This window comes from Artemia franciscana, chromosome 5 (assembly GCF_032884065.1).
Source record: "Artemia franciscana chromosome 5, ASM3288406v1, whole genome shotgun sequence".
Classification (NCBI taxonomy): Eukaryota; Metazoa; Arthropoda; class Branchiopoda; order Anostraca; family Artemiidae; genus Artemia; species Artemia franciscana.
Window position 1 is genome coordinate 34,036,801 of NC_088867.1, and position 14,226 is coordinate 34,051,026.

The window sequence follows — 14,226 nt, forward strand, 5'->3', positions numbered from 1 at the left end:
ATAGGTAGGTAGGGTCCCTCCTGTAATTGACACCACTGGTCTCAGATTTCTGTTTTGCCTCTCTTCAGGTTTCTAAGAATCATTATTGAGCCTTCTTGAAGAAATGGACTTTCTCTATGCTGTTATGATTTAAAAAATAGATCTTATTGACACACATATAACATAGAAACTACCAAAGCCACACCCTATTGTAGCACCTAACCATGATTTTGAGTGAGAAACCCCTTAAGTTCAATGGTCTCATCTCTAGTACCCCTGTTTAAAGCCCTTTAAAGATAAGACATTTCAAAACATGGGGTTCTTTTAAATGCCTACTTTCCATTCTGAACTATACCATAAAATATAATAATTGTTGGTCAATATTGGTGTTATAATTATGGAGTATAGTAGCTTAAAAAATAGTGAAAAGTTAATTTTTTCTGAGGTAAGCAAGGATTTGCACTTTTAATAGTAATAGGCTATAGGAACAAATTTGACCAAAATGTAACCTGTAACGCACAAAAGCTGCATTATATCGAGGAGGGAGGAGGGGATATAGTTATTGACTATCCCCCTCTAATTGTGGAACCTTCCTGGGATATACTTTAGCCTGTAGACCTATCCCTGAATGTTTCATTTTTCTAACCTAACCCCTTTCTGAGATAGCAAAGTCATTCAATGAGAATTTTTCCTAAGTTTGCTGTTGCCTTTTTAGTGACAGTGTTTAGTGGGTGTTGGATCAATTCTTGGGTTAGACAGAACCTGCAGAAAGTGTAGTGCTCAAATCACCTATCCTCAGCAGTTTTAGGATTAAATTCCACTAGTACCAATATGCTTTCTTGAATGTTTGCTACTGCTCTCTTCTGCACAGACTATCTCCACAAAAAAATACACAAAAAATGGTTTGACAAGACATAACCAAATCATAGGCTTTAAAGAAATACATTTGCTAATTGTGGAATACTGGCAACAATAGACCTCTAATTTATAACCACAACTTATTTATTTCTTATTCAATGTAGAAACCCTTTTTTCTAACCAAATTGAATACACTAGCCTCAGCTATTTAAGATAATCTGGGTCACAGCCAAGGCCTATGCTTTAACTAGGCTATAAACCTCACTTACTTTCGAGAAATCCACCATGAGTCAAATACTTTCCTTCTTGGTCAGTTAAAACTGATATAGGTCTAGGAACTCCATTCTTCACATAAACAGGGACTCTAATAGGAATTCGGTTATCTACGGCTCTGTCCATATTTTAGATGTTTGTAAATTATGCCAAACAAGAGTAGAAAACGTGAATCTTTTTCGCCAGCTATATGGCGAAAAAAAAATAATAGTTACTATTCAACACAGATACCGCTTCCCCAATAAGCCAAATGAAAAGATTATGAATTATCACAATTGTTTTTTGCAGAAAGCGCAAGACGAGAAAAACAAACAAAGTAAAATCATTGTAATCTAACTTAGAAAAGTTCAGAACTATTGCCAAAATTACGCACTTAGTTCAGAATTACAATATTTTACAAAAGCGCTAAGAAAATTCATGTCTCACTTGTCATGGGACGACTGGCTGTAGTTTCAAAACAGGTGCTGACGCTGTACTAGGACGTTTATTACCGAGGTAATAATAGAGAAATGAAGGTCACTTTAGTGAATATGATGGTTCAGATGAGATTATTAAAATTTTTTAGAGATTTTGAAGGTAGTCATAAAAAGTTTAAAACTTTCAGTGCCCAAGCAGCTGCAGATAAGGAGCATTAGTCTCCTTCAATGCAATTACTAAGGCTCTAATATAAGTCCTTACTACTAAGTCATACTCACAGGATATCAGATCGAAGGACCATATCATGTATCAATACTCTTAGGAAGGAGGAATAAAATTTTCGTACACATGGAAGGACTATGGGAAAGACACCACAGATCTTGTAAGAATTTCCAATGACTAATATCCTAAAGCTCCTCGCCTGAACATAGTATTTTCTTGTTTTCTCTTTGAAGGTCAAAAGTTAAATGAGCCCAAAGTATTTTGATCACTAATTGTTCGTGGAAATATGAAACACGTTATGAGACCAATCAGTCAAAATGAGCTATATATCGACTCTTCTAAAATCAGGAACGCCCAGCCGATTGGTGCAATCAGAACACACGTATTCTTTTTCTTTCTCAAGATATTCTTAACTCTATAATCCACTCAAAAGATATTATAACCAAATTCTGGCCAGTTTTGCGAACCAAAAAGCATAAAGTATACGATTTTTCCACAGCTACAAAGACTGTCAAATAAGTCCTCCCATGAGATTGCCTAAAAGATACTACTGGAGCTCGAGACAGAAAAAAAAAACACCAGAATGTTTATATGGATTTGACAAGCAATATTTTTGTGGCACTTTACCGATATATGCTAACAAGTGTGTTGTTTATTTTTTATCTTCGCACATATTTACAGCACACACATATTGGTGATAATCAACCGAACGCTGGTGACAATACCCATAGATAATGAAATATTATGCATCAGTTTTTAACAAGGAAACTTTTTATTATTGTTCTAATCGAAGCAAATATGAAAAGCACCATCGATTTATCAACAAACCTTATTTATTCTCCATTCGTGAATTTAATTCACGAATCTTCTGAGAATTTAATTCAGAAATATTTTACTGATTTAATAAAAAACAATGGAACAGAACTTAATTCTGTAGATAGTTTTGCTGAAATCTTTAGATTACAGAACTGTGGTCCTTCCTAATATTCCAAAAAGGGCTCAAAGCGTGCAGATTCCATTCATAACTATCTATGAATGTGAGATGACTATCAAACAACTTACTCCTGAGATAAAATGTCAAACACAATGACGAGAGTGTTCACTGGCAAAAGTTACAGCTAAACAACATATCGGTGTACCCTGTATAAATAATTGCTTTCTAAAAATATTTATACATCTAGAAAAATATATGTATAAATAAATATACACACAAAAATTTATTTCTAAAAATACACATACATATACACATTCTACAAAATATATTCTATATGTACATACATATATAGTGCAATATACAACTGTCGTACCGTTGATTTATAACACTCTTGTACAAATTGATTGGCATCATCAACTTTTAAAATATAATATTACTTTCTCCTTCTTACACAAAGAGTTTCCAGGCCATCCAGCAATTTTTGAAAGGGCTTCCAGGGAAGAAGTTCACAATGTCTGAGAACTGCCCTGAATCAGTTCCTCCCGCCCGTTAGGATTCTGAATTGTTAATTTAATTTCTTGAGTAAAAAGGTATAAATGAAGAAGTCACTGATGTAGCATTGAACACTTTTATTTGGTGTTATACCTCAGAGAAGCTTTGGTGGCGTTGCCTTTCTTTGATGACAATGTAAGGTAATCGAGAAAACCTAAATATCTAATAATTACTTGCACCACCTAATGAATATTGAGATGAGTCAAGTAAAAACATTCATTCAGATGAAAAGATTATGCAACCAATAAAGTTTCAAATATTGTCAAGACCAACACCAGGCACTTAACTCTGGACAGAAGTTATTTTAGAAGACAGATATCGTATAAATAAATACGATATTTTTTTTTTTTTTAATCTCTATTACAAGCTCATGAAGGACCGAATCCAGACTTTGGAGTCGACAAATAATATGGTAGCACTAAAACTATCAAAAACTCATAGAAACAACAACGAAAAGGAAAAATCATAATGAATAATCATTTATGAGTCAATAATTTAACTGTAAAAAGTCAATTAAATACATAAAAAGATAAAAACTGGTCAAACTAAACTTAAACAAACACAAGTCAGAAAAAGAATTAAAAGGGACATTAAAAATGGGGAGAGGGTAAAATAAGCCAATAAATACAAAAAAAAGAAAGAGAAATAAATTTATACAAAATTCGAAGAGACGCTAAAAAGTGTCAATAATTTAACCGCATAAAGTCAATAAAAGAGTTAAGAAGATAAAAACTAGTCAAAAAAGTGGAGGCGATAAAAATAAGTGAATAAGCACAAAAAAGAGTACGAAATATAAAAAAAAATATAAAGATTAAAAGGGAAACTAAAAAAAGTAGGGGGGGGAGGGAGAAGCAAATAAGTGAAAGAGCCTGGGCAGTACTATCAGCCAATAAAAAAAGAGAAAAATGGGAGAAACAAGTAGGATAATTTATAATTTTCCATATCTGGAAGTAACGCAGAAAATGGGGGACAAAACAGGGGTGGGCTCAGAAACAGCACGAGGCGAACGTAATCTGGGTGACGTTTGGGGAAAATAATTGCTGTCCGAGGGTTTGTTATTGCATTTTTTGCAAAACAGAGGCACAACAATATCCCCCTTCGGTCAATGGTTCTCAAACTAGCTTTTCTTAGGAGCAGGGAGTATGTTACCTTGCCTTCTTCAAAAATTATTTGCAAGGCTTTTTTTGGATTGATTTTATATTTTCCGATTGTTCGCGAGAAATACCAGGGTGCCAAACTCGACAAGCATATTCGGGATGCGGGCGGACAAAAGACGTGTAAATCCTTAAGGAGTGGGAGGGAAGACGCTAAGTTTATTTAGGAGCTTAAGGAGGGAGATAGACACATTAGCTCTATGGATGATGTCTTCGACAAGGATATACTACTTTAAATTTGAAGAAATTTTGACGCCCATTAGTTCAACGACAGAAATTTCATGAAGGATAGGATTAAGAAAACAGGGCGAGGACTTGAGGAAACAAATCGACATTATCATGGACTTGGAGGGGTTTACTGTCATGTCTAAGTCCAAGCCCTCATCTCCAAGTTCAATGAGGATATTCATAGGGTCATTTATTAAATTTCTGAAGCAAGTTTCAACAACCGTTAGGTCATCAACACATTTTCATCGGTCGGGAAATTCCTTCGCGAGGCTGTTAATCATAACTGAAAAAAGGAGGGGACCAAGGAAAGTACCTTGGCGTATACCATCGTGTACAAGGAGAGGATTTGAATAATGATTCTGGTATTTGACAGCCTTCGATCTATTTGTTAAGAAGGAGGCAACCACTTTCACCGGTAAGGGATCAATACTGATCTTGCTGACAAGTTTCTCAATTAAAATATTATGGTTTACAAGGTCAAATGCCTTCTGAAGGTCAATGGAAATTAAATTTAGCCAGAAATTATGCTTTTCGATGATTTTCCCGATGTGGTCAATAAGAGAAACAAAGTAGTGGGAAGTAGAAGTGGATTTTAGGTTGCCAAATTGCCTCAGGTCAGTAAGAGATAGTATTTTTTCCTTTAGCCCATCTGCATGGAATCCTTCATCAAGTTTCGAGAAAATGGGAGTAAGAGTAATTCGACGAACGCCTTCAAAACCAGGCTTTCGGTTTTTGTAAGGGGTTATGAAACCGTATCACCAAATTGTTGGAATTCACCTAGACTCAGTAATCTCGTTAGACAGAAGAGAAAAGGGCTTAGAAAGGAAGTCACTGAAGATATTAATAAGAGGAAACGGGATACACAAAGGACAAACACTCATTTTTTTAGTTTTTAATTCTTCTTTCTATCTCAGACAAAGAGGAAAGAGGGGGGGATGGGAGGGCGAGAAGGTGCAGGGATAAAGAAGTGGGGTGGGAGCTTTCTGGGAGGAGAGAGGTCAGATTTACCTCGTTCAGATTACAAGTACGACCACTTCTTTTGGTCGTATTTGTTATATAAAAAACACGAAGAAACTCTTGTACTAGCTTCATTTCGTTTTTTGAGGTTACGGGTAATAGATCCATGATTATAAGGGCACTTTGGACCTAATTTTCAATTTCATTGCTTTAAAGACTTGCAATTTTTCAAAAAACTATTATCTGAAATACTTTTTTCCTGCAGCTTGCTTGGAGCACGACCATGTCCAAAATCACATTTATCTGCTGATTTGCAAAAACCTGTAAAAATTATATTAGCACATTTGCGTAGATTAAAAGCGAGGTCATTATTATTAGGCAGATAGTTCCGTACTGTAAAAACAAATTCGAGCATCTTTGATTGAGTTATCAAGGTCACGATTATGATTAGGTTGAATAGAGGATTGAGGTCAGGTACAATTTCTGAAATTAGATTTATGTAACTTGTAGAGGCTGAAGTTGACGAAATTAATCCTCTGCTTCTTTCATTAATATTGATTGACCTTAAGGACAATGCACTTTTTTGATGATGAGAGACTAAAGTGTTATTTACCTAGTTTGGGATGGAGTTATTTGTAGGTTGACTTCTTGAATCACTTTTGTAAATTGATAAAAAAAAAAAATGTAATAAGCATGAACGCATCCGTTAACTTTTCTTTCAAAGTCAATGTTTTTGCGGAATCTGGTTGTAAGGAGGGGGTTGCCGTGACACTGTCTGTTTGAACAGATCTATTCATGCTGCATTCAGTGGCTTAGCACGATACGTGCGTTGAGCCTTCGGGAAGAACTTCCAGATCTGGGCGCTAGGATAGGGCAAGGGAAATTGTAGGAACGACTGATCTAAGCGCAGCCTCGTGAGGCACGTTTGGTTTTTCTGTTAAAAAAGAAAGTTGGCTGTTTGGAGGGTCGGGAAAAGGAGTAGGACTGCTTAGGTCACTTATGATGCTAAAAATTATTTTTCTTTCATCAGGGGTATTAGGTGTTCGAGGGAAGCCAGAACGGGGTGCTGAAAAACCCCGAGAAGAAGTAATGTTTACCATAGATTCAGAGTAGCAATCAAGGCACATCCAGGAGTTACTCCAATTGGTAATATCTACCCTGGCACACTTTTCGGCCCCTGCGTGGAACCAAAAGTCACAATTCACACATTTAATTGAGTTAGATGTAACTCGCAGTCTGCACTCGGGACAATATTATTTTGTTTGCCCATTTGGTCATGCAATCACGGAATGTCTCTGGTACAGTTGCTTTGAGGTTAGAGAATTTGGTAAACAATCACGGAATGTCTCTGGTACAGTTGCTTTGATGTTAGAGAAATGTTGACAGGTTGAACTCTGACTACAAACTGTGATTGACTACGACTATATTTACTACAGTAATATAGCAACAAGTTCTGTTGCATAAGCATTGGCCAGACCAAGTTCAGTAGCTTAGGTTTCTCTTCGAAAGGGGTGCGCCGATCTCGGAGGTGAGATAAGATAAAAGATTCTTCATGCACCCTTCCAAGGAATGGAAGTCAAACTACAGTTGTATCCAGAATTCTGTCCATGTTCCGTAATTAAGAGCTGTCACAAAGATCAAAACAAGAAGAACCATAAGGAATTCTTTTCGCAAGACAGTGGAATTCTAATTTGAATGAATATTTCGGTCCTATGTCTAAGGGCCGTCCTCAGCAAAACATAAATACATAAAAGAAGAGAGACTTACAACAACAACGACCATTAAAACTAAAAATTTTAGAATAGTCCCAGTATTCTTAGGTCAGCGAAGTTCAACCAGGACTGATAAATGAAGTGAGGTGAAACAAGGAAATTCATTGAAATGAAAGAAGAACTATTAAAACACGTTTTCATCGCTAATCTTGTCTTTTTGGCAGCTAACCTCAACGGTCTTTTTGTAACTGGTTCTGTGTTAATGTCTACTGGTTTTTTAATGTTTTGTAAGATCATTTTTAATTAAATTTGTTTAAAGAGTATTAAGTGAATATTCCTTCAAGTCCCTATTTCAGGAAATATTATTATTAATCTTAAGTCTGATTTCAATTGCTTCTCAAACTACTTTCTCTATGCCTAGGTCATCGCTAATAAGGGCAGATTCCTCAAAAAGTATTTTGTGGCTAGGACTTTCAAATACATGGCTCCTTAAAGCAGAATCAAAAGAAAAGCAATATTAGAATTTAGAACTTTGGTGATATAATCTTTATGTTTTTGTAGGCGTTTCTCTATATTCTGCTGAGTTTTACCTACATAGTATTTGCCGCAGTCGCATGGTATTTGATAGACCCCTCTTTGGCAAGTAACTGGGATTTTATCTTTACCAGAATTTAGGAGATTTACGATTTTTAAATTATTGGTAAATACTACATACAGACTATTTTTTGTGCAAAACTTTTTTAAGATTCTTAGTAATTTTTGGGATGCATGGGAGGTTAACTATATTTGAGGGCTTATCAGGATTCTCACATGGTAAACTACCATTGATTTTAAGGGAGTGTCTTTCCAGTCTACGATGAATTGTATTATTGATAAATGAAATAGAATACCCATTTCCAAAAAGTATGTCCCTGATAAAGTTTAGTTCTGCTGTGATGTGGGAATCAGAACAAATGTTTAGGGCACAATCGACGAGAGGGATTACGACAGCTGTTTTATTTTGTGGGCCATGGTTTGATTTGAAATGCAAATATCTATTGTTTTGTGTTGGTTTCCTGTAAATAGTAAACATCTATTGATACAGAAAAGGAGGACCGAGCAGTTTTACAAGACCATGAACCTGACTTGAAATTCCGGACATGACTATCTTGATTCTAAAAATGTCAGCAGTCTGCTCGACTGCAAATAATATCAACAAATCAACCTTCAGTCCTTTCATATAAATTAACGAGCACACTTCTTATTTCTTAGTAATTTTGTAAAATTTAAATCTAGACTATGTGACTTTTTTTTTTAGCTGAAATACTTTTAATAATTTATATTTGATTCTGAGAAAGTGTAATAATTAATTAGAAAATATCAACTCTGCCATGTCTGTGTATTTTTGAAGCTAAGTTAGGCCAAACTGAATTTTACGAAAATGTACAGTTTTATTAAAGTAGCAATTTCTCCGTGTCTAAACAGTGTTTTAGTATTATCTGTCTCTTTATTTTTTGTAAAAAAAAAAAACAACACACTTACAGCTTTCTCTACTCTTGGTGTTAGTATTTAAATAAATATTGTATTCCCTTTATTTCTTGGCCTTAAACTCTTAAAACAAAAGTTTCCAATAGCTTCAACAATTTTAAATTCAGGATTGGCATTGTGCCTTTAGAATTCATATGAATACCAACAAATACCCCCCTCCCACACAGGCATAGTTATTGTCTCTGAGAACGCGAATCTTCATCATGAGTATAGCCCCTACATGGATGTAGCCCTCAAAAATTAGGCGTAAAATGGAGGAGAAAAAATCATTTTATTTCTGAAACATACCACTCAGAGCCACAATGAGTTATGGAAAGCTTGCGCTTTTTTTTCGCACTTGTGCATTCTTTTTTACTACTTCCAATCAAATCATCTAATGGCTTTCTTTTTGATATTTGCTTTCCCTGAAAAGAAGAGTTAGTTTTGATTACAAACAAATTTCGTATAATCAAAGGCATTGATAATATAAGTACATCACAGTTCTTCACATTTAATGACAATAACAGGACCCGTTATCACCCACATAAATTGTACCCTTCGCTTTCAAAAAGGAAAATACGCCAACATTCATCTAACAGCAGGGTGTGGAAGCCATGGAATGACCTCCCACCTGCAACATTTCTAACATATAATATAAACACACTCAAAACAAAACTAGCAGAAACACATTTTCACAGTAATTCATATTTAAATCATTTATAGTATTATTTGTCAGTGTTTGTTGTAGTTGTTATTTTTCATAGATTCGTCTGAGTGTATTATGTTGTCAGCATTGTCATAACTTCTTTTTATTATGTTTAGTGCGAAAAGCTTGAAAGCTTACTGTGTTTGGTACTAATAAATAAATTACAGGCAACAGACAATTATCACGGTTCAGCTGACTTGGATTACAGAACCAGTTTCTCTCTTAGTTTTGTAGTTTGTGTATGTAGTTCTGTAACAGAACTACATGCACGTCTTACAAAACTAAGAGGGAAACTTAGAAATTGGTTAGATTCTGAACTCCCCTATTTCTTCTATTGTTCTACATTATGCATCTTCTCAAAATAGTAAACCTAGTTTTTGGTCACCATTGGTTTTTTGGTCACTATTGGTTTTATGATGTAAATTTGGCTGATATAAGTTAAGATTGTTCACTCAAGCAATGAGAAAATTGATAAGCTCTAGCTTGTATATTTAAAACGTTTACTTAAAAGATAGTTGACAGAGAAAACGTGACGATATTCAGAATACTGGGACTATTAACCCCCCCCCCAATTGTAAACACCAAATGATATACACAAATATGCAACATCATTTATAGAGGTGTGGCTAAAGAAGATATGACAAATATCCCATGAAAATATATTATCACATTTCATATGCCAATTTTAGTTACAACAAAATTGTTTAAGCAGTTCAAGTAACATTTAAAATTTCAATTGGACCGGTTTGAATTGATTGTGGATTTGTTAGTATTACAAAAGTTTTACTCCGGGAGATTTTCACCGGTGTAGAGCCCGCTAAGAGCCCAAGTAGAAAATTTTCAACAATCGATCTATCAAGACTTTTAACAAAGCTTAACAAGGGACCTTAACAATGACCTTGCGTATAGAAATGCAAATAAATACTTTCTGGCAATAACAGATAAATATTTCCAATTCGTTATTAGCAACAACAGATATATTACAATACATATAGAATTGAAAGCATTTTCTGAATAATTTGTCACATTTGTGGTAAGAGCTTGTATAGACACTTGTTTTGATGTATCGCGTACGTAAAAAAAATCGTAAGTGACCACAGGGTGGAATTTTTAGTTTCCATCTTCACGGAAATACTAGACTTGCTCAAAATATCACACTTAAAACGACCAGTTTTCACCCTATGCTTAAGGGCGCTACAGTTAAACAAAACAAGGACATCCCTAACGTTTTAAGCATGTTCATGAATTGGAGTGTGTCAGACTAGGATATGCAATTGCCCTTTATTAAATTTGTAATGAATACGAAATTTCGTGAATTAATAAGAGAAACAACTTATTTCACAGCGTTTTTGAAAGACCACATGTTTCTATTTGAGGTAATTTTAAGCACCCAGAAGTATTATGCTACAAAAGCAAAACAGAAATGTTGCATAGCTGGAAGTTCCGTTAAATCACACGAGTAGAAATAATGCATTTAATCAAGGAATGAAGGGTCGTCACCTTGGAACAACAGGGACAATTAGTAGAATAGTCAACTTTAAGGACACCGGCAGAGTAGATTAGACAAAGACCAGAGTCTACGCGTTGGGGATCTGCAACGTAGAGCCAAACAGGTTTGGAATGGGATAAGTAGCATACCAAAAGAAGGAACTTTCTTACCGAAGCAGAATCGGATCATGCTTTTCAACCACAGTAATATTCAAGCACAAACAATAAATCAGGTGTTCGACGCCTCAAACGTTAGAGGGAGACTTTTCTAGGGTGTCAAACACTATACAGTTTTCTTATATCTTAGTTATCACAACTAAACATCATTAGTATAATCATTCTGGCCCCTCACAAAATCAAACCAGGAAAGACAGTACATAAGGTTTGTCAAGTTCGGTGGATGAGCCAGGTATACTGAGAAGCATGCAGGGCAAAACAGAGTATGTAATAAACAGCCCACTAAATCTGCGAATAAAAAATAAAAAAATAGGAAAGGGTCGGAAGAAATCCAAACCAGTTCAAACAGGGCAGGACATAATAGGGTGCAAAAATTCACATATTTGAAATTGATCATAAGCGAAAGAGTCGAAAAAAGGAATGGACTAAATAATACTTTAGAACCTTTGATACTTCGACCTAAGAAACAAAACCACCCAGAAAGTACCACTAGAGATAATAGATATACTAATATGTCATAAGAAAAGAACGGGGATGTACAGGGTTGTAGTTTACTAGATTGCTAAATTTTCGAAATTAATTTAAGATTTTATCAAGTTGAATTGTGATTGGAAAGGGGAGAATTCAAACACGAATAAAAAAAAAATAAATAAGGAGTATCTGTCCACGTTACAGATATAATAAACTTGTGACGGATGTAAGATGGCAAAAAATGATTTTTGAGTGTAGAAGTCGCAAGAAGCCGAAACATAGGAATCGATTTACTGAAGATTCCAGGGTCATTCTTTCCCTTTTCCGATATCTTAAACCAGGAAACCCTTCAAAAGGAAATTATTATCATTAAAAAAAAGATATTTCGTTATTTTTCGGACTTAACCCCTCCTAATTTAAACACTTGCTGAATTACAAAAACATCTCTGTTATACTTCCTTCCAACTTATTACCATGAGACAGAGTTTTTAGATCTTGTCCCCTCTTCTACGCCTCAAAAGCTTCATTCTTTTTTTTAAGACAAACACGGCGCTTTGTCACGTCTAGACGTTCGACGTTTTAACGAAACTGGGAGTAAGTAATAAAACAGAGGCGACCAATGCGATCAGCAGCATTCTTAACCAGTGCGATCACAAGTTGCAACAAATTATCATCTGAGGGTTGAATTCGTAAATTGTTTCTTAAGGGAGGCCATGATGTTGATCCTATCTTTTTATTTCTTATTATTCTTGATTTAAGGCAACATTTTATATCCCAATTTAGAAATGTACACGTGGCCCTAATTTAAATTAATTTTTTTTGGGGGTGGGTGGTTGTGTTTTTTAAAATGTAGGTGAAGGGGAAATATGTTTTTTTTCTATTTTTTCAACGGAAATATAAAAGATAGTATATCTAAATGGCAATAACAAAAACGGTTATTTTCAGAATCCTGGGGGGGGGGGGGGTAAAAATCTCGAGGGCAAATACCTACCCAGCTCTGTTGTTTTGCTAACACGTTTCCCGTTTCAGCTTTAAATAAACTTTAAATTTTATTTTACAACTATTTTCAAATTAGAAATCTCTTCGCATTTCGGGGTTTGAGGCTAAAGCTTCAGAAGATATACCAGGCATAAACTACCAGGCGTCTATGGGTGCTACCTTCCCACTACCGACACACATATTTACGTAAAATTAAAAGAGATAAAACGTACTTACATCCAGCATCTGGGATATACAGACATACCGTCTCATGTCTTGGAGGGAGGATGCAGAATCCTACAGCCTTCTGCACGCTACATCCCTTAAATAGCTTATCCCTGTTTAATGGTTAAGTTATTTTGATGACCACAACTAAAAGAACATTTTTAGTTATCTGTCAAATTGTTGGTTCGATAATAGTGATGTTATAAAAAGTCTGAAATTCAAGTCTTAATAGGCACTTCCCCTGGAACAATTGCGTGAGACATTATTTGTAGAATTTTACAGTTAGATAAACGAGTCACACATACAAATGCTGTCCAAGAGCAACTGCGTGACTAGTCCTGACTTACAGGTGAGAATAATACTTTTAGCCAAGTTCACATTATCTTTCAACAAACTTCAACATGTACTGAAACATGCCCAAAGATAAGACTTACTTCTCTCAAGTGACAGTCCCTCCACTTATGTCCTTCTTGCTTACAACTTTTGCATAAGGGTGGTCCAATCAAACCACAGGGGTGATCTGTTAGGCAACATCTTTGACACTTATCACAGTGCTTCCAAGAAGGCTTAACACACCGGTTGCATGTATTACAATGAACGTAAGTTCTCCCATCCTAATTGAAAATAAATATGGAAATTAAAATTTAGTTATCCAAACAAACGCTCCGAAAACAACTGTTCAAGACTCAAGTAATCAATCGACAGTTTATCAGCTAATCTCTTAATCCAGCACCCATTCTGGAGAACAATTTGCATTTTCAGGAAGAACTGCTTTCAAAATGCAGTGAAATGTACTTTGTTTCAAAAATACGAAAGTGTACTTATCATCTTCATCCCTGAAGTTCTTCAACATACAGAGCAAATTTCGCACAAAAGGGTAAGCGCACAAAATTAGTTTTGTCCGACCGACTTACAGAATACTAGGTATGCACCCTGGGCCAATAGGACCTCAGAGCAGATGAGAACCCGGCCAATCTTCCCTTTCTTAAGGTCCTCAGCTCTAGAAGAGGGAATAAATTTGACCTGAGTATTTGTAGAAAACCCAACCATAGTAACAGGTATCTTAGATTCAATTCAATACACCCCCGCTACTATTAGGAGCTTGGTGATAACCTCTATAGCCGACAGAGCTACAGTAGCGCGCTCTTCAGAACTGGAACTGAGGCCTGAACTAACTCTCTCCAATAATCCTTTGCTTGGAAATGGTTACCCTCTTCTTTTGATCAAAAGGGCAATGTTAAAAAAGATTAATAATATAAGCAAAAATGCAACAAGGTATCTAGTGAAGAGCATAAAATATGCCTTGATTCACTACATATTAAGGGCATTGCAGATCTACTTAAACGAAAACTCTTAATGTCTGGTCTCAAAGTTTACTTTCTTCAGGCA

The 14,226-nt window shown here is 35.4% G+C and overlaps 2 protein-coding genes across 7 annotated transcripts in view; both read right to left on the reverse strand.

Annotated features, from left to right (window-relative positions):
• The window catches only part of LOC136027308 (uncharacterized), a 64,584-nt gene extending 63,304 nt beyond the window's left edge, over positions 1 to 1,280 (reverse strand). For 3 of the 4 annotated variants that reach the window (XM_065704421.1, XM_065704423.1, XM_065704422.1), the window contains exon 1: positions 1,107 to 1,280. In XM_065704421.1, coding sequence (XP_065560493.1) covers positions 1,107 to 1,236 — 130 coding nt within the window. In that variant the 5' untranslated portion in view covers positions 1,237 to 1,280. The remainder of the gene's footprint in view (positions 1 to 1,106) is intronic. The other variant, XM_065704424.1, reaches the window with a different exon arrangement.
• A 7,785-nt stretch (positions 1,281 to 9,065) lies between these two features.
• Positions 9,066 to 14,226, reverse strand: part of LOC136027309 (rRNA N6-adenosine-methyltransferase ZCCHC4-like) — a 46,679-nt gene continuing 41,518 nt past the window's right edge. For all 3 annotated transcript variants that reach the window (XM_065704426.1, XM_065704427.1, XM_065704428.1), the window contains 2 exons: positions 13,272 to 13,451; positions 9,066 to 9,217 (listed from right to left, as the gene is read on the reverse strand). In XM_065704426.1, coding sequence (XP_065560498.1) covers positions 9,080 to 9,217; positions 13,272 to 13,451 — 318 coding nt within the window. In that variant the 3' untranslated portion in view covers positions 9,066 to 9,079. The remainder of the gene's footprint in view (positions 9,218 to 13,271; positions 13,452 to 14,226) is intronic.